The sequence below is a fragment of the Anguilla anguilla genome, chromosome 5 (assembly GCF_013347855.1).
Source record: "Anguilla anguilla isolate fAngAng1 chromosome 5, fAngAng1.pri, whole genome shotgun sequence".
NCBI classification, from domain to species: Eukaryota; Metazoa; Chordata; class Actinopteri; order Anguilliformes; family Anguillidae; genus Anguilla; species Anguilla anguilla.
In genome coordinates this window covers 63,002,001-63,022,112 of record NC_049205.1, presented here as the reverse complement: position 1 = coordinate 63,022,112, position 20,112 = coordinate 63,002,001, and the positions used below count along the sequence as shown (strand labels likewise).

The following is a 20,112-nucleotide window of genomic DNA, read 5'->3' as shown; positions in this document are numbered from 1 at the left end:
AGTTTGAGTTTCCGCGACGCAGCGATCAGCCTCAAAAATTAAATGTACAATGCAGACATTGAAGTGCACAGCACTGTTCATTACACTGACATACTCATTTATTAAAAAAACACACACAAGCAGTGTAGTAAAATTAGTACATTAGATATGGACAGGATGTCAGTACATCAGGATGATATGTTCTGGCAGCCCCTGATAGCTTGGCCTGGTCTCCTCTCTTCTCCAAACCCTTTTGTGTTTCCAATTCTGTGGCTCTGGATAAGAGCGTCTGCTAAATGCTTAAATAAATGCAAATTATAATTTTAGTGCAGGCGTGCAAATAGGACTGGGCATTCGAGATTGAGAGAGAAAGAAAAACATTTGGGGTATGGAAAGATATTAAAAGGAAGAAAGAAAGGATTGAGGGTGGAGAGGCGGATGTGGATATATATACAGTGCCGTGGAAAAGTATTTTCCCCATTCCTGATTTCCTGTATCACTGCATATTTCTCTTAGAGAAATAACTGCAACCAAATGCTTCCTGTAATCTGATATCAGTCTTTCACATCGCTGGGGAGGAATTTTAGCCCACTCTTCTTTGCAGAACTGCTTTAATTCAGACACTGTATGTAGTGATGTGTTCTGGACTTCTCTCAGTAATCCTGAGTTCCTAGAGAGTCGGAACAGGAGGATCCCGAAGATTCCGGAACTTCCTCCTCAGGATGTTCTTCAGCATAAGTCAGGGGGATTAAGGGGTGAGACCTGAACTTGGCCTGGACTGTGTGTGTGCCATTCCAGGTCACAGCAGAGCCCACAAGGCCTGTTCAAGGGGTGCATTGTGGGACAAACATTAGCATTTATTCTCTGTAAGCTTTTGCGAGGTCATCAAGCTGAAAATTGAAAGCTGAGCTATTCTCAGTAATCTTCAGCTGAAATCAATTTAGCTGAAAATCAAAAACAGATGGAAGTGATGTAAATACTTTCATCACTGACTGTTTACGGTAAAGAAAGCAAACCAAAAAAAAGTATAATTTGTGTTTGCACTTATATTTAAGAATTGACTGGCATTTAACGAAGAGCGACTTATATTAAAACGTGCATCGGGGTTTAGGGAAATGAGCTGAGCTTATACTAGGTGTCTCAGCTGTCTGCCACGCTCACTGTAACATACAGGCGTGCCGTATAAATTCAGCTTTGAGGGCAGAGGGCTGTGTGTGGCATGGCTGGGCACAGGTGAGGGTGAGATCAGAGCGAGCCTGGCGCTGCTTGTTGTCCTGGTTCCCCGTGCCAGCGCCTGGCGTTTGGGAGGTTTTTTTTTTTTTTTCGTACAGGATGCTCGGTGTTTGTCCCGAGGTTGTGTAACTCCCCCCCCCCCGGGCGGGGGTGCCGAGCGAGTGTCCCGTCGGCTGCCCTAATTAGAGCCGCCGCTCGTTAGAGGAAGGGACAGCTAATTAGCGAACGGGTGGCTTAAGGTCTCCGCGTGCTCTGAGCCCTCATTATTCCTCTGGGCAAAAACCGAGGAGAGGAGAGAGGGAGAGAGGGAGAGAGAGAGAGAGGGGGGGGGAGTGAGGAAAGAAGAGAGAGAGGAGAAGAGAGGAGAGAGGAGAGGGGGGAGTGTGGAAAGAAGAGAGAAAGGAGAAGAGAGGAGAGAGAGAGAGGGGGGAGTGAGGAAAGAAGCGAGAGAGGAGAAGAGAGGAGAGAGAGAGCAAATAAAGTGAGAGGGGGAGGGACACAGGCAGAAAAATATCTTGGAGAAGGACAGATAGAGAGAGAGCAGAGGGAGGGGGTGAAAGAAAAGAGGGAGATACATAAAGGAGATACAGAGAGATGGAGGGAAAGAGCCAGGGCTGTGATTGTAGAGGGATTCAGGAGGAGATTCCCGCAGAGTAATTCCCTGATTCCGATTTCGCTTTGCGTGAGAATGAATGTCTCGCAGGGAATTCCAGTTCTGTCCTTACTACAGAAATACACTGTATGACCAAAAGAGTCTGGACACCCCTGGCCTGGGGCTGTTTTTCATGGTTTGGGCTAGGCCCCTTAGTTACAGTGAAGGCAGATCTTAATGCTGCAGCATACAATCACATTCTAGACGATTCTGTGCTTCCCCAGCAGTTTGGGTAAGGCCCTTTTCTGTTTCAGTATGGCAGTGCCCCCGGGCTCACAGCAAGGCCTATATTGAAATGGTTTTGTTGAGAACGGTGTGGAATATCTTGTCTGGCCTGCACAGTCAACTGGAAGCCAGGTTTAATCGCCCAATCAGTGCCCAAACCTCTCTAATGCTCTTCTGGCTGAATGAAAGCAAATCCCTGCAGCAATGCTCCAATATCTAGTATAAAGCCTTCCCATAAGAGTGTAGGTTGTTATAGCAGTAAAGGGTAGACCAACTCCATAAAAATGCCCATAATTTTGGATGAAACACTGGAGTTAAAGATGTAAAGATGTTTGCGCTCCATAAAAAGGGGAAACCCAGCAGATTTTTAAAAGTTTTTTCAGTTTAACCTGCAGTTCTGTTCATGAATGAAGGCTCATTTAATCACATTACATGTACGAAAACTGCAATCCGTGGAGTAAGAGTCCATTCAAGGACAGGAAAATACCTTAAAAACACCGGTAAAAGGAATCCATTTACTATTTCTGGACAAAAAAAAAGCTTTCGCTAAACGAAAGGAAAACGAATTAAGTAGTTTTGAACAGCAATACAATTATAACACAGTATTAAATGTTCTGTTTGATTTCTGTTTTGAAATTACACATTCAGTCCTTTGTTTCACAGGCTTACCACGGCACCCAGTGACTTCATTTCATTTAATTTCATTTGTTAGGATCTCTATTAGCTTCAGCAGAAGCAGCAGTTATTCTTCCTGGGATCCACACAGGACACTACATTACCTACACAGGACATTATCAGGCTAAACATCAAGACGACAATAGCATCAAACAAACAAAGCACCTCACCACACAATCCAACTGCCACATTCCTTAAAACCAGCGAAACGTTCTCCGCAGAGAGAGAGAGAGAAAAATCGAAGATATTCACTGCCCGTATATTTATGGCTAAACCACTATTACATCTGTTACCAACAAGTGGTTGCATCATCTATCTTTCCCCATATTACCATACTATGTATGACTGTAATACCCATACTGAGTCATAAAACATACGATATGATACAACAGCAAAATAATAGTATATCATATTATATATAATTATAACATGTTATAGTACATTATTAATTGAATGGGGGGTGAGGGGGGGTTGGGGGTTCTCACTGATGGAGTGGCTGGCGCAGGTGGAAGTCGGGGCGTCTCCGTCTGAATGATCACCTGTCTCCGTCTGAATGATCGCCTGTATTCGTCCGAGCGATCACCAGCCCCCAGAAAAGCCTCTTCAGCTGTGTGTGACATCAGCAGCTGGGGAAAAAAAGCCCTAACCTGAAAAAGACCCTGTCTGGCAAGAAAAAGAAGCGACAAAAATGACATTTTGTTTGAAGTAACTAACTTTGATGATTATGATGAAGATGATTATTGTGAGCAGCAAATTAATATCACGCTGTAGTTTGTGGCCCGAGGCTGGAAGTGGGAGATGATTAGAGCAGACTCCTGATTGGCTGGTTGACAAGCCAATGACAGCCTTGTGTGAGCAATCCTCCCCGGTATAACTGTGGATCTGGGAATAGCTCTTAGTATTACACACAGCAGGGTGACACATAATAAGTTCTCAATTGTGATGCACAATCTGGCTAATTCTGACTTTCTCTTTATTTATTCTGCCATCTCTGTTTCCACCATCAGCGATGAGGCTCCGTTTTTATCAACCGCAAAGATCACACGAAGACTCCACACAGGAAAATGTTCCAGTTTAAATAATCTCTTAGTTAATTCGCTCGGATTGTTAATCTTACTCTGCTAGAGCTAAATTGAAACAGAATATTTTATTGTGTAGCGCTTGCTAACCCCCATCCTCCCTGCCCACTCCCAGCCGCATATTCCCCAAAACCAACATAATGCTGTCACAACAAATGTGTATGGAATTCCATGACAAAGACTCAGGTGTTAAATATCATAATAACTTCAAACAGCAGATGTTCTGTGAGCTGCATTGTGTTCTCTAAACTAGGGCTGTGTCCAAATCAGCCTCTTCAAAATGCATATACTAAATACATATACAAAATACTGTCGACTGTGCATACTGTGTACTGTGTAGTGCATATTTTTTAGTATGCGATGGCCCATGATGTGAAAAGTATAAAGTATCCACCATAGTATTGTCCACGCCTACTGTTGGCCTTGCGGCCATGCTCACGTTGCTCACGTTGTTTTTGTTGAATGAGAACATCAGTGTAGCTGTGCCTCCTTTTTAAAACGGGACCAAAATGGTTGTTTACTTTTTTTGAAAAGTGTGCTCCGAGAAGCCCCAGAAATAAGTATATCATCCTGGGACTTTAAGTACACTACATTTAGAGATAATTTTGCCTGCTTAACCACTTTCCCATCCAGTGTACTCAACAAGTATACTGAACAGTAGGCGAGCGTGCCGATTCGGACACGGGACCCTGGGATCCTCGTTGGGTCGCCTCCATTTTAAGCTCTCCCCCCGGGGCGGTGAAGTCAGCTCAGACCGGGCCTGGCTGTGAAATAGCCAGCTTTCTGAGGGCCCTAACGAGAGCGGAGTGTGTCATTGACTCCCGTGCACCGGTTAACGATGACACCTCCACAGCCGCTATAACCAGGGGCCGCGCTGACATTTAAAAATCAGAGCCCGAGGTTTAAGGAGCACAGGAAGTGTGAACTGGTGAGACACCGAGCAAGAAGAAGATTGGTAATGACCACTGGAAATGGACTCAGAGATTAGTTCTTAGTCCTCTCCTCCGTCCTCTCATTGGGTTTGCCTGACCTTTGCCCCCCTTTTTAAGGTTGTGCGTGCTAGCCTTTGCTTCAGCGTGAGAATAAAGCTTTTTTCATTTTTGAATAATACATTTTCATTTGTATTTCTGAACTGAATAATTGCAGGAATAATTATCGAGGCGTGAGCACCGCAAGCCAGTGAAAACGCAGTGTCATTCTGCATTAGAAACAGGCGTAACGCTCCAAAGCAAAGGAGGATATTCTTTAATATCGACACAGTGATTTTTGGCCACATTGGGTCCCTGTAGGCTCACTCCATTTGTTGGTTACATTGTAGATGTGAGTGCTTGGCCCTGTAATCACTGCTTGCGGCTAAACACACACACACACATTTGTATGCTCTGAGCATTTCAGAGAGTTCTGGGCACTGACGCTGCATCTCTGGATCGCATTTCGAGAGCGTGACTTTGGGACAGAGCGTTAACAGGTCCCAGAGTGGGCTGCAGTTTTTAATGCGCGACACGGGCCAGCCTTCCTGCGTCCTTCCAGCTGATGCGTTTCCCTGCTGCTTCCTGACGGCACAAACACTCCATATCTGTCCTTCTTGTGCTGCACTGCCTTTTCTCAGATGTGTCAAAAAGGAGAGAGCGAGAGCGAGAAAGAGAAAGAAAGAAAGAGAGGGAGAGAGAACAGAGAACCGGTGCCTGTGTGAGTCATAGTTTCATTATCACCGAACAGAACTGTTATTATTACCCATTTTTCTTGGCAGATCCCCCCCTACAGTCCCGGGTGACTTGCAAAGCTGTCATTGTGAGATACATTAAGAAAATATTTTTTAAAAACCCCCACGAGAACAAGGGGGGGGGGGGGGGGGGGGGGGGGTGAGCGGAGAAGTGCAAACAACGACGCGGAGATGGAGCGTCAAACGCAGAACAGAGAGCCGTGACGCGGCGGGCACTGTTTCTAGCGTGTGCGCGCGTAGCGCCCGAAAATGTACCGGGAGATCGGCGTCGCCTCATACCGTAGCCTGCGGCATCAAACGATAATCCCAAAGAGACGCGCTCACTTCCTGTAGGGACCTGCGGAAACCCACAAGGGTAGTCAAGTCCAGGCTTGATGCAGGGCTGGATGCTCCCTTATCCGTAGGTAACGATGAACTACCCGTTCTACTACAGTAGTTATGTGTTCTTATGTTCTAGATGGGCTGAATGGCCTGTTCTCCTCATTATGTATCCTTATGTTCTTATGTTCTAGATGGGCTGAATGGCCTGTTCTCCTCATTATGTGTTCTTATGTTCTCATGTTCTAGATGGGCTGAATGGCCTGTTCTCCTCATTGTGTGTTCTTATGTTCTCATGTTCTAGATGGGCTGAATGGCCTGTTCTCCTCATAGTGTATTCTTATGTTCTTATGTTCTAGATGGGCTGAATGGCCTGTTCTCCTCATTATGTATTCTTATGTTCTTTTGTTGTTGATTGGCTGAATGGACTGTTCTCATTATTTATTCATAGGTTTTTAGATTCTAGATTCGGGCTGAATGGCCTGTCCTCCTCATTAAGGTTCCCTTTGATTTACCCATCATGCTCAGCAGCAGTCTATTAAAGCAGTAGCACTGCACACTGCCCTCAGGTCCGGCAGTGATTAATTAGGTATTCGGTGTGTTTGTGTTAAATGAGTCTAACAGTGAAAGGGTACATTTCACACAGGTGGAGCTCATTCTAACCCTGACAGAGTCCATTTTACACAGACAGAGTCCGTTTTACACTCATAGAGTCCATTTTACACTGCAAATGCATTTTACACTGATAGAGCACATTTTGCACTGATTATGTTTTATTTTTAAATCTCTCTGCCAGTGCTGGAACAGCACTGAGAATTTTACCGTGAATTATGCAGGAGCAGAGGACGGCGGGGACGGCGGTGCTATCAGATGCACGCTAGGGCGAAACGGGATGGTGCCCCTGGGCACATCGAAGCTTGAAAACATTGATGAAGTGCGTTTTTGATGTGGTTCAGCTTTCGACTTTTTCTTTTTTTTCTGCGCTTCCATTTCCCAGCCTATGGGGATGGCTGCGGATGTTATTTTTGATGTGTAAATGAGTCAGAAAGGATTTGCGTTAGCGACGTTTGTCCCGACTTGACACCGCTGCCGCTGTCTGAGCAGCAGTAAGAACGGGATGCTGGCTTTGTTTGTTGTAGACTCTTGGATTGGCTCAGCTGGACTGCCCCCCCCCCCCCCACCCCCCAATCCCCCATCCTAATCCCCATTGTCCTGCCAAAACTTTCAGGATGTGATGAGATACCTGCTCTTTAGGAGAGAGAGTCTGGACTCCCCCCACCAATGTGGTTCGGCCCCTCTTTCGTCGCCACCTCCACCCTCCCAACTTGCGTCACCACCTGCCGCTCTCCACCACCGCCACCCGGCCCCGCCCATCACCTGAGCCACAACTTTAGGATCGTCACCTAGCTGCCACTAATTTGCTCAACGTAAACATTGACTAAGTGACCATGTTGGTCACCAGTCTACACCCAGAGCTGACCAGAGGAGGATGGGTTCCCCCCCTTGAGCCTGGTTCCTTTCCGAGGTTTCTTCCCATCTGCCACCGGGAGTTTTTCCTTGCCGCTGTTGCTTTAGGCTTGCTCCTGTGGGGGTTTATGCCAGTGCTGTCTGTGAAGCATATTGTGACAATTGTCTGTGAAATGCACTATATGAATAAGTTCTGATTCTTTTTTTTTTTGATTGATTGATTGATTGATTGATTGATTGATTGAGAGGACTCGCCCGCCTGAAGGTGGTAAATTCAGAGTGGTTTCAGGCGCCATTTTGTTACGTACCTGCGTTTTTCGGAGAGATGATCGGTCCTCTTCACCGGGGGCAGCGGGGGGGGTTCCGCTCCAATCAACTCAATGAACGACAGATCCGCCAAATCTCAACCGCCACCAGCACTTAGCGCCCACCTGATCGATAGATGGACTGAACAGCTGTTTTTAGAGTGGACTGTACCACTGGGAGGGGACAATGGATGTGGCAGGGGGAGTTGGGGGGAGGGGGGTTGGGGGGGTGGGGGGGTTTGTGAGCTCGTAAGTGGACTGCTCTGTGGTTGTGACCATGGCGACCTGCGTTTCCATGACGAAGGATGTTAACACCAAGTAATGTGGGAGTAGCACAAGGATAGAACAGAGAGAGACCATGAGAATGTTCTCATTTTGAAAACATGCCCCCCCCACCGATACCTGGCCAGCGTTGTTCATAATCCCCAGGCGATGGCGGTTATAACACTTCATTACCGCTGCTCTTCCGCGGAGCGTCTTACGCTGTGGACACTAGTGCGCAGAATCAGGCTTAAGAGGAAAACCGCGGAAAACCCCGGAGCTGGGAGGTCAATACTGAGCAAACAGCAAATGTGAAAGCCCAGAATCGGCTGTGAGCTAGTCAAGCCTGTTAGGGGCTAAATCTGCTGCCAGACTGATGCCAGTCGGTAACATCAACCTGATGGGCAGACAGACAGACAGGCAGACAGGCAGACAGACAGACAGGCAGGCAGGCAGGCAGGCAGGCAGGCAGACAGACAGACAGACAGGCAGGCAGGCAGGCAGGCAGACAGCCAGGCAGGCAGGCAGGCAGGCAGGCAGGCAGGCAGACAGACAGACAGACAGAGACAGACAGGCAGGCAGGCAGATAGACTCACAGTCAGATTCACACACTCCCGCACACATCTCTCCTTCCCCTTTAGAGGAATCTTCTGGCAAACGTGCCTAAGTCTGGTTTCAGAATGTATCACCCAATCAGTCTCCTCTCCCCTCCATTGTCCCTTTGTGTTACGGTGAAGGGAACATGATCCTCAAGCTCATTTCACTCGTTTTCATTTAACTTAAACTCTTTCTGTTCAGTACGAGGATTGCATCGGAGATGTTTCATTTAAAGTATCATGCTGCTTAAATGAAAACAAGCACATTTTAAATGAAAAGGACAATACTGCTTGCTAAGATATCACAGTGGTGTGCAATCACGTTAATATTAACCTTGGATTAATGTGCTGAATATGGATCATAGGATGAAGTACCCTGCGTTGCCCTGCATGGCTGTGCACAGACATAGGTCTAGCTGTGGCTAATACTGCCTTCTGCACGAATCCTCTGAAGAAGTGCAGGACTTATCTCAGGAGATTCAGAATTGCGGTCAAATTGTTGTGTGATCGTGACCACGGGAATTCTTGCGGTGGTTCCTCCCTTTGCTGATTGTGCGGTCGTAATCTCTAACCTTACTGCGAAAGCTCCTTTAGACACATCTCTACAATGGACCCGCTCTCCTGGTATTAATAGCATTCTCCTGCTCCTTCCGCTCGAGTGGTCTTTGATGTTCTTTCTTCATTCCGTCTCTCGTACAGTGGTTCTGTGACATCACAATCAGCGTGACAGTCCCTTCTTCTGTGGTGTGAGCTGTCTGGTCTCCCAGGTCTACAGCACGCTTTACACGTCCGTGTCTTTTTCCTTTTTTCTTTTCTTTTCCCTCCCTCTCTCCCCCCCCCCCCTGTGAAGAGTCCGGGCCAAGGGGACGATGGGACCAAGCTGTCGGTAGGTCTTGTTGCATCTGACTGTAGGTACTGTGTGTGTCCGCTGTACACAAGTGCTGTCGTGTGCTCCCTCTCCCTACCGACACCTCCTCTAATACCGCCCCCTCCCAGCAACCACACACACGCAGACATGCACACTCCTACACACATGCATGCACGCACACACTCCTACGCACGCACATGCACACACATGCATACAATCACTCATAAACAAATGCACACACACACACTCATGCACACATACTCATACTCACATGCATGCACATATACGCATACAGACAGACAGACAGACAGACACACACACGCACCAGCAATACTCTGCATTTTATGTCCTCCACTGGCCATTGAAACACCTGTGTGTGTGTCCACGACAAACTGTTCCCTACTCCAGTACTGAAGATAAGAGGATGGCTTGTCATACCTACCAGGGCTCTTATTGAAAAAGTGACACAGAGTTGGAGTGCTGATCTCAGATCAGTTTTGCCTTGTAGCACATAATTGATAAGATTAGGATATTGTAAGAGCAAACCTGATTCTAGATCAACACTTCCTCTCTGAGACAATATGAGTATATAAAGGGACCAGAACTCTCACTAGGAACAGAAGCCTGACAGTTGGGAGCTGGTGTGACCTCATTTCCTGCTGGCCACAAGCCGGTGAAGCCACACTGCTCACGGCTGACATTTAAACAGTGACGGAATACCAGCCGTCTGATTGGACAATACTGTGGGTTGTATCCGTAGGTTTCTGTAGGTCAGTTGTCATAGCAACCTTCCAAGCAAAGCAGCAGTGACATCACAGAAGAACCTGTTCAAATCACCTTTAAGATCACGGAATAACTTCTCCAAGTGCAACTGTGCCATCACAGAAGAACCTATCCAGTTCAACAGTGACATCACTGTCAAGATGTGCCAAGCTGCACTGACCTTAGGCCAGCCTCCATAGTGCAACACAACCAAAAGTGGTTACAGAACCATGACTATCCTTCTCATACCATCTAAATAAAATCTGTATTTCACATACTGCCTTAAATGATTAAAGCTGTTGTTTTTCTTTTTTAATTTAAAATTAAATAATACTTTTAATATCTTGCCTTCATCTGGAAGTTACATTTAAAATGAATTATAAACGTATGTTTGGATCTCTTCTTTATGAAAAATAGGTTAACTTAGAAATGTAGGTTGGTTTTGTTCAGATCTAAAAATTAGTCAGAATTTTTTAAAACTTTACTATTTTTAATTTTGGCTTAGAAAAAGAACTGAAGCAAACCTGGTGCTCCTAAGGAAAGGAAACAGGAAAGAGATGGCCTGTCTGTTAATGGAATGTATTCCCTGAAATAAGACACTAGTGAGAAACGTCAGCATATTGCTGGTACAGAACAGTCACCATGGCGACCCGCCCACATCGATCCCTGGACTCCGTTGGGAAGGCGGGGCTAATTCTATGCTCCTCCTCTTCCTGCAGGCCAGGCCCCGCCTCCAGAGAGGGGGTAGCTCCGCCTCCCTTCACAACACCCTGATGAGGAACAGCATATTCCAGCTGATGATCCACACCCTGGACCCACTGAGTGAAGGTAAGGAGAAGAATGCTCTCTTTCTCTCTCTCTCTCTCTTTCAAACCTCACTCTTTCACCCACTAACACTTTAAGTGTGAGGTCACAATATGTGATCAGAATGTTCTTATCTGAACATTCTAATGCTGACGTAAAAATCACTGCTGGTAACTGAAAGCAATGGAGTTCCAGAACACTGACTTGTAATTTTGAAAAACAAAACCAAAAAACAAAGATTCGAAACAAACCTCTCTCTTCGAAGGGTAAGAAATACAAAATGCGTGTAAGTTAAAATTTCTGATTATGAAACTCAGGGCCGGGCCCTGGGGACCAGCAGTGCTGCTGCTCCTCACTCCTGCTCTCTAATAAGGGCCTGATTTAGACCTGGGACACCAGGGGAGCAGACTCTCTGGCCAATCAGGGGCATTAATCCTTAATCAATTAGTTACCCGTCAGGTAGAGAGGACAACCAGCAGGATTACTGGTCCCCTGGGTCATATTTGACTGTCCCTGCGGCAGGCTCTCTCACGTTCCTTGGTGCATGCACGTGTTCTGGGGGATGCACTGCTGTAATGTCTTTTTTGGGTTGTTATTTGTGAAAGCGCTTTCTTGGCCACTGTGCCCAGACGTCTCCAGATGTGCCCAAGTCTGCACCTTCACAGAGGGTGACACAAAAACTCTGTTAAAAACTTACACAAGAAAAAACTTTTTTTTTGGCAGGCTTGACTTTTAGATGTCTTTCATGATGGCTGATGGCCACTGGTGATGAATTGTAAATCGATTTCATTGCTATCTGTTTTATCAGTGGGGTGATAAACACTGATAACGGTAAACAAAGGCTGTGCCAAAATGGCTCCCTGCTTACTGTATAGTGTAGAATTTTGGCCGTCAGCCATCTTGGTTGAGTGTTCCAATTCTAAAATCACATTTGTCATTCATTTTAGGGCAATATAAATTTCCCGAATGCACCATAATACATCTAGTAAGCAATTGTAGAATTGAACCACGATGTTTTGTGAACCACATCCACCATGTCTGCCGGCCAAACAAACTGCCAGTTTCCATGGAATACACACACAAACACGCACACACACGTATGCACACATGAATGCACACACACACACTCACACACACACACACACACACACACACACACACATATGCACACATGAATGCACGAATACCCACACATACACACACGTTACGCGCACACAGGAATGTCAGTGTAAGTGTAAAGGCAAGTTTACATGTTTGCCGCTCTGGCAACATTTCCACAGTAACTAACTGCACATTTTACTCTGGGTGCAAAAGCAAAGCAGCGCAGCGTGATGCTGAAGCTCAGAATTCAGAGACAAATGTCACCGCGACACTTTTACTCAGACGAATGAAAAAACAACACACGTTTATATACCATATTACCATACCCCTCACTAGGGAAAAAAAGTAATCAGATGAATCTATATTATTTCATGCAACAAAGATTCATTTTTTCCCCTCGGTTATTCGAAGAAAGAAGGCATAGCCAGCTCGTCGACAGTGTAGAGTTGGGACTAATAAAATCTCCTTCGGCGAAAACAGACAAATGCGCAGGAAAAGGCTCCCCGTTGTACCAGCAACCACTGATAGTGTTCCTAGGCTCTCAAGGCCGGGTCATTCCGCTGCAAGACGACAGCCGGCTCGCCCGCCCGCCCGCCCGCTCGCCCGCTCGCTCGCTCGCTGCCTGTGGTCTAAATTGCGAACGCTCAGAAAACACCCCGCGAAAGAGAGCCCTGACGACCCGCTGCTAACGGCCGCGCTTCACGCTTCTTATTACACGCGCTGCTTGTGGTGCAGAGCTCGCTTTAATCTGCGCGAGCGCGTTTCTGTTCACAGTGGGGTTTGCGTTTAACAAATTTTTTTTATTTTTTACAGACGCTCCGGAGGCTGGGGCTGCGTCTCGTTCTCGTAATCTTTAAGCCCCCGCGAAAGGAGAGTCGAGTTCTATAATAATTCAGTTTGACGGAAGAATTAAGTTGGAATTTAAAAGTGAGTTTTTAAAATCGCGTTTGACCATAAGAATCAAGTTGGATTATAAAGGAAATGATTCATCCCTATCGGCGTAACAAAGATCCGTTTGAATAAATGCAGTGACACAGGAATGAAGCCCCATGGAAAATCACATCCCCGCCAGGATCACAAGCATTTTTCAGCACTGGAAATGGTGTTGATCTGATTTTACTGTCAGTAAGATTCGCATTTTCGTGTAACACGCTGCTGACAAGGTGCTTATTAGAAATTCTTGTTGCCACATTAGCATTATTGGAATAAATATCTGTCTTGTTAGCACATGCAGGGTGTGATGCTGTTGAGTATGACTTTCCTAACCGAAGAGACGTGCCCACCCACCATTTTAGCTCCTGCAAAGTTCTCGAATGCGTATTTAATCAAGCTGGGAACGGTATAAAGTGCTAAAATGTTAAACTGCATTTGCATTCTGTCGGCATGGAGTGAGAATCAGTCTGCGATGTGGGTGATATTTGCCCGTCTCCGGCATGCAAATAAACAAAATGATTAAGCGGCATCAAAGGAAATGAGATCAGAACTAACCCAGCACAGCGACACAGCACACTCAGAGAGTTATTCATTCATGCTCCTTCACCAAAATCAAAACTTTAGCGGGGGGGGGGGGGGGGGCGGGGGGGGGGTTTCGGGTGCTCTACGCTCCTTAGCCAAACTCTGTTCCCACCACTTACCTGAGAAGTGATTGACAGGTCCACGCCTCTACTGCAGCAGTCCTGCCTCTGGCCTCCAGAGGGCGTGGGCGAGAGGGAGCTTAAATCAAGATGGCAACCTTCTCCTCAGAGGTTACTGAAACACTGACGAGCTCCAAGCTGTAAGCTACACTAAGGGGGAATGGGGGAATTTTTTTCCAAAAAAAACAAGAGCTCAGGGCCCCCATCTCAAAATTATTGAGTTATTACAAAGTATTTTTTCCAAAACAAATGGTCTGTTTTCTTGGACTGTGAAGCATAGTGCATTGGGATTGGACACACACACACATACACTCACACATATACACATACCCACACTCTCTTTCTCTCACACACAGACACACAGACACAAGCACACAAAACTCACAGACACAAGCACACACACATACACACACAGACACAAACACATACACACACACACACATACACACACACACACACACACAAACACACTGACACACAGACACACGGCTGTTCCAGACAATGCCTCTCTTGAACAAAAACAAAGTTGCGAATTTAAAAAAGAAAAGCTGGCGGTGAAACTGCGCTCCCACCTCTCCGGGCTCAGCTGGCCCGGTGGTCACGGCCGAGGACGTTTAACGGGACCCCAGCGTCCCGCCGGCGAGCGGGCAGCGGGACGTAACGGGCCTGAGAGGGGAGGCGCGAGTGCAGGTGGTTTTATTTCGAGTGCACTCGGGCCCCGCGGTGAATTCTGCTCAGGCGTAAAATGGAGCCGCCCGTTCCAGAGAGAGAGGGGCCTCGTGGTTTATCGCTGCCAAATTCGTCTCTGATAGAGGCCAGCTGTGGAGGCGTGGGGGGTAGGGGGGGGGGGGGCTCTTACGCGCTGAGAGTACATCAGTGCGTAATCCCGCTATTAAAGTGATTCATTTTCCCTCAGAACGGCGGGGTCCTGACGCCGAAACCGCTCTTTTTAGCGGACGAGAACCCTTTCCGTGTGGGCGTCAGACCGTGGAGCCGAAAGGCCACTCTTGCCCACTTTAAAAAGGTTTCACCTCCAAATCTAACGGCTCTTAATGTGAGGACGTGCTCGTCTCTCGATATAAATGTCTCCTTTGGGTTCTAACTCGAGTTTTCGTGTTTTTAGAAGTTTTCAGCGTTGGGCACGCTGAGTCATCTTGAGCTTCGTCAGGTATCTGGCAAACAAGACGGCTGACTTTAAAAAAAAATTTTTTACTTATAATTAAATGAATTTGTTTCTAAGTGAGACATTGTGTGGGATTGTGTTTATATATCACGCCTTTGAAATCCCAGCTCTCAAGATAGTGGAGGCTTCAGTGAGCCTTTGTGTTTTGTACTGTATTTTACAGTAAACAGCAGCTTGGGCAACGTTTTTTTGTTAGACACCATTGATACCGAACTGCAAAATTCAACATGAAATTCCATTCAGACCCTGTAAAATCAAGGAACCGTGTAAGAAGACCTCTAACAGGCAATGCAAACGGTCACAATCTGCAGCTTACATCACTGTCAGCCAATTCCATTGCTTACTGAAGAATCATTGGAGTTTATTCCAATATATCAGGTCTCTCTGACATGCTTGGCCAGTGTTACTTACTGACATGCCAGTCACACACAGTTCATGTCTTCATGGCTACCTCGGTGAGCATTACAGGGATGTTGTTGAGGAGAGCAGTATGTGTCTGATGAGTACACCTGTTTAATCTCCTCTGTTTTTTTTCTTTTTTCCCTTTTATACATCATTCTTTTCATTCCTTCTTTTGAGTTTCCTCAGAATTTGCGGATTCCGGTGAGTTGAAGCCGCCCGGTGTGTGCGTGCGCATTTATCCATGCTCAGAGCCTCGAAAAAAAGCAAAAAAAGAAAAGGCCGCCCATTATCATCGCAGCTTGAAAACACGCGGAAGCTTTTTTTTGTCTGTCACCTCTCTGGGTCACATTCGGCTGCCATTCCCAGATTCCCGGCTGCCATTCCCAGATTCCCAGCTACCATTCCCAGATTCCAGGCTGCCATTCTCAGATTCCCAGCTGCCATTCTCAGACTCCCAGCTGCCATTCTCAGATTCCCAGCTGCCATTCCCAGATTCCTGGCTGCCATTCCCAGATTCCAGGCTGCCATGTTTCCGAGTCAGCCGCCGGGAATAGCGCTCACGCTTCCACTGCACCATCTGAGCTCCGAGGCGTCATTGTGCCCTGCTTCGCCGCTGCGCTGAGGCCGGCGGCCACTGCGTTATTCTGCCGCTGTGGTTCCAACACCGCCGCGCGCTACTCTCACAAAGATGTCCCGCCAGCCTCCCACAGCCCCGCCCTTCGCCCGGCCCCTAGGACTCGACCCTCCCACAGCCACACCCAGACTCCACCCCCCACAGCCCCGCCCATAGACTCCACCCTCCCACAGACTTCACCCCCCTCAGCCCCGCCCATAGACTCCACCCTCCCACAGACTTCACCCCCCTCAGCCCCGTGCACAGACTCCACCCCCCCTCAGCCCTACCCACAGACTCCACCCCCCACAGCCCTGCCCAAAGACTCCACCCCCCCCTCAGCCCTGCCCACAGACTCCACCCCCCCTCAGCCCCGCCCACAGACTCCACCCCTCCTCAGCCCCGCGCACAGACTCCACCCTCCCACAGCCATGCCAGACTCCACCCCCCACAGCTCCGCCTACAGACTCCACCATCCCACAGACTCCACCCCCCTTCAGCCCTGACCACATACACCACCCCCCCTCAGCCCTGCCCACAGACTCCACCTCCCCTCAGCCCCACCCACAGACTCCACCCTCCCACAGCCCCACCCATCTCTCAGCCTCTTCCAATCCCGACATGAATCACTTGCATCTGTGTTTCTCCAGCGCTGCTGTTTCTACATGTATGTATGAGTTTGTGTTGCCTATTTATGAGTTTGTGTGTGTGTGTGTGTGTGTGTGGGGGGTGGGGGGTGGGGGGGTGAGGGGGGGGGTTCTCATCTCCTGACAGCCCACACAATTTGTTGACAGGCTCAGTGGGTGTGGCTTTGTTCTGGAGAGGAGACAGTGGGTGGGGAAGTGGGAGTGTGATTCAGGCTCATTAGGTCACAGATTTCTGAGGGGGGGGTGGGGTACTAATGCTGTACTAATGAGTTTCAGGCCCCTAGCTTGATGGTCCACACTTGATAAAAATGACTGTTTGATGTGCAATAATAGGACAATTAAAAACCCAGATTTGTGGTGATATCTATGCTAGGGGGGCTATGGCAATGTTATAGCTGTTTGGAATGTAACTGTTGCATCCCTCTGGTGTGAAAATTCATTGACGCTGCATAATTGTGTTTTTTGAAAAAAAAAAAAAATCACTAGCAATTATTCCAGGTAATATTCACTATTCTGATTGCTGCACTGTGAGTTTGGACCGTTAAAAACAGAGCCGCCAGCCTCTGTGTGTATGCAGGCTCTCCCCGCTAACTCCAGCCGCCCCTGGTACCGCTAAGTCCAACCGCCTCTGGTATCGCTAACTCCAACCGACTCTGGTACCGCTAAATCCAGCCGCCCCTGGTACCGCTAAATCCAGCCACCCCTGGTATCGCTAACTCCAACCGCCTCTGGTACCGCTAACTCCAACCGCCTCTGGTACCGCTAACTCCAGCCGCCCCTGGTACCGCTAACTCCAGCCGCCCCTGGTACCGCTAACTCCAGCCGCCCCTGGTACCGCTAACTCTGGCCACCCCTGGTACCGCTAACTCCAGCTGCCCCTGGTACCGCTAAATCTAGCTGCCCCTGGTACCGCTAACTCCAGCCGCCCCTGGTACCGCTAACTCCAGCTGCCCCTGGTACCGCTAACTCCAGCTGATTTAGAGAGCTCAGCGCGGACTGATTTAGAGAGCTCAGTGCAGACTGATTTAGAGAGCGCAGGCTGATTTAGAGAGCTCAGCGCGGGCTGATTTAGAGAGCGCGGGCTGATTTAGAGAGCTCAGCGCAGGCTGATTTAGAGAGCGCGGGCTGATTTAGAGAGCTCGGGCTGATTTAGAGAGCTCAGGCTGATTTAGAGAGCTCAGGCTGATTTAGAGAGCTCAGCGCAGGCTGATTTAGAGAGCTCAGCGCGGGCTGATTTAGAGAGCTCAGCGCGGGCTGATTTAGAGAGCTCAGCACGGGCTGATTTAGAGAGCTCAGCGCGGCTGATTTAGAGAGCTCAGGCTGATTTAGAGAGCTCAGCGCGGGCTGATTTAGAGAGCTCGGCTCGGGCTGATTTAGAGAGCTCAGCGCGGGCTGATTTAGAGAGCTCAGCGCGGGCTAATTTAGAGAGCTCAGCTCGGGCTGATTTAGAGAGCTCAGCGCAGTCTGATTTAGAGAGCTCAGCGCGGGCTGATTTAGAGAGCTCAGTGCGGGCTGATTTAGAGAGCTCAGCGCAGGCTGATTTAGAGAGCTCAGCGGGGGCTGATTTAGAGAGCTCGGGCTGATTTAGAGAGCTCAGTGCGGGCTGATTTAGAGAGCTCAGTGCGGGCTGATTTAGAGAGCTCAGCGTGGGCTGATTTAGAGAGCTCAGCGCAGGCTGATTTAGAGAGCTCAGTGTGGGCTGATTTAGAGAGCTCAGCGCAGGCTGATTTAGAGAGCGTGGGCTGATTTAGAGAGCTCAGCGTGGGCTGATTTAGAGAGCTCAGCGCGGGTTGATTTAGAGAGCTCAGCGCAGGCTGATTTAGAGAGCTCAGCGCGGGCTGATTTAGAGAGCTCAGGGCGGGCTGATTTAGAGAGCTCAGCGCGGGCTAATTTAGAGAGCTCAGCTCGGGCTGATTTAGAGAGCTCAGCGCAGGCTGATTTAGAGAGCTCGGCGGGGGCTGATTTAGAGAGCTCAGTGCGGGCTGATTTAGAGAGCTCAGTGCGGGCTGATTTAGAGAGCTCAGCGGGGGCTGATTTAGAGAGCTCGGGCTGATTTAGAGAGCTCAGTGCGGGCTGATTTAGAGAGCTCAGTGCGGGCTGATTTAGAGAGCTCAGTGTGGGCTGATTTAGAGAGCTCAGCGCAGGCTGATTTAGAGAGCTCAGTGTGGGCTGATTTAGAGAGCTCAGCGCAGGCTGATTTAGAGAGCGTGGGCTGATTTAGAGAGCTCAGCGTGGGCTGATTTAGAGAGCTCAGCGCGGGTTGATTTAGAGAGCTCAGCGCAGGCTGATTTAGAGAGCTCAGCGCGGGCTGATTTAGAGAGCTCAGGGCGGGCTGATTTAGAGAGCACAGGCTGATTTAGAGAGCTCAGCGCGGGCTGATTTAGAGAGCTCAGTGCGGGCTGATTTAGAGAGCTCAGCGCAGGCTGATTTAGAGAGCTCGGCGGGGGCTGATTTAGAGAGCTCAGCGCGGGCTGATTTAGAGAGCTCAGTGCGGGCTGATTTAGAGAGCTCAGTGTGGGCTGATTTAGAGAGCTCAGCGCAGGCTGATTTAGAGAGCGTGGGCTGATTTAGAGAGCTCAGCACGGGCTGATTTAGAGAGCTCAGCGCGGGCTGATTTAGAGAGCTCAGCGCGGGCTGATTTAGAGAGCTCAGCGCAGGCTGATTTAGAGAGCTCAGTGCGGGCTGATTTAGAGAGCGCAGGCTGATTTAGAGAGCGCAGGCTGATTTAGAGAGCTCAGTGTGGGCTGATTTAGAGAGCTCAGCGCAGGCTGATTTAGAGAGCTCAGCGCGGGCTGATTTAGAGAGCGCGGGCTGATTTAGAGAGCTCAGTGTGGGCTGATTTAGAGAGTGCGGGCTGATTTAGAGAGCTCAGTGTGGGCTGATTTAGAGAGCTCGGCGCAGGCTGATTTAGAGAGCTCGGGCTGATTTAGAGAGCTCAGCTCGGGCTGATTTAGGGAGCTCAGCGCAGGCTGATTTAGAGAGCTCGGGCTGATTTAGAGAGCTCAGCGCGGGCTGATTTAGAGAGCTCAGCGCGGGCTGATTTAGAGAGCTCAGCGCAGGCTGATTTAGAGAGCTCAGCGCAGGCTGATTTAGAGAGCTCAGCGCGGGCTGATTTAGAGAGCTCAGCGCAGGCTGATTTAGAGAGCTCAGCGCAGGCTGATTTAAAGAGCTCGGGCTGATTTAGAGAGCTCAGCTCGGGCTGATTTAGGGAGCTCAGCGCAGGCTGATTTAGAGAGCTCGGGCTGATTTAGAGAGCTCAGCACGGGCTGATTTAGAGAGCTCAGCGCGGGCTGATTTAGGGAGCTCAGCGCAGGCTGATTTAGAGAGCTCAGCGCAGGCTGATTTAGAGAGCTCAGTGCGGGCTGATTTAGAGAGCTCAGCGCGGGCTGATTTAGAGAGCTCAGCGCAGGCTGATTTAGAGAGCTCAGCGCGGGCTGATTTAGAGAGCTCAGCGCAGGCTGATTTAGAGAGCTCAGCGCGGGCTGATTTAGAGAGCGCGGGCTGATTTAGAGAGCTCAGCGCGGGCTGATTTAGAGAGCTCAGCGCAGGCTGATTTAGAGAGCTCAGCGCAGGCTGATTTAGAGA

At 48.6% G+C, this 20,112-nt stretch overlaps 1 protein-coding gene across 7 annotated transcripts in view; it reads left to right on the top strand.

Moving 5' to 3' along the window:
• The window catches only part of LOC118227762 (sodium/potassium/calcium exchanger 2-like), a 59,845-nt gene that overhangs the window by 19,700 nt on the left and 20,033 nt on the right, over positions 1-20,112 (top strand). For 3 of the 7 annotated variants that reach the window (XM_035418619.1, XM_035418616.1, XM_035418614.1), the window contains 2 exons: positions 9,364-9,399; positions 10,863-10,971. In XM_035418619.1, coding sequence (XP_035274510.1) covers positions 9,364-9,399; positions 10,863-10,971 — 145 coding nt within the window. Of the gene's footprint in view, positions 1-9,363; positions 9,400-10,862; positions 10,972-15,444; positions 15,469-20,112 lie in introns of all 7 variants that reach the window. The other 4 variants (XM_035418612.1, XM_035418615.1, XM_035418613.1 and 1 more) reach the window with 3 other exon arrangements.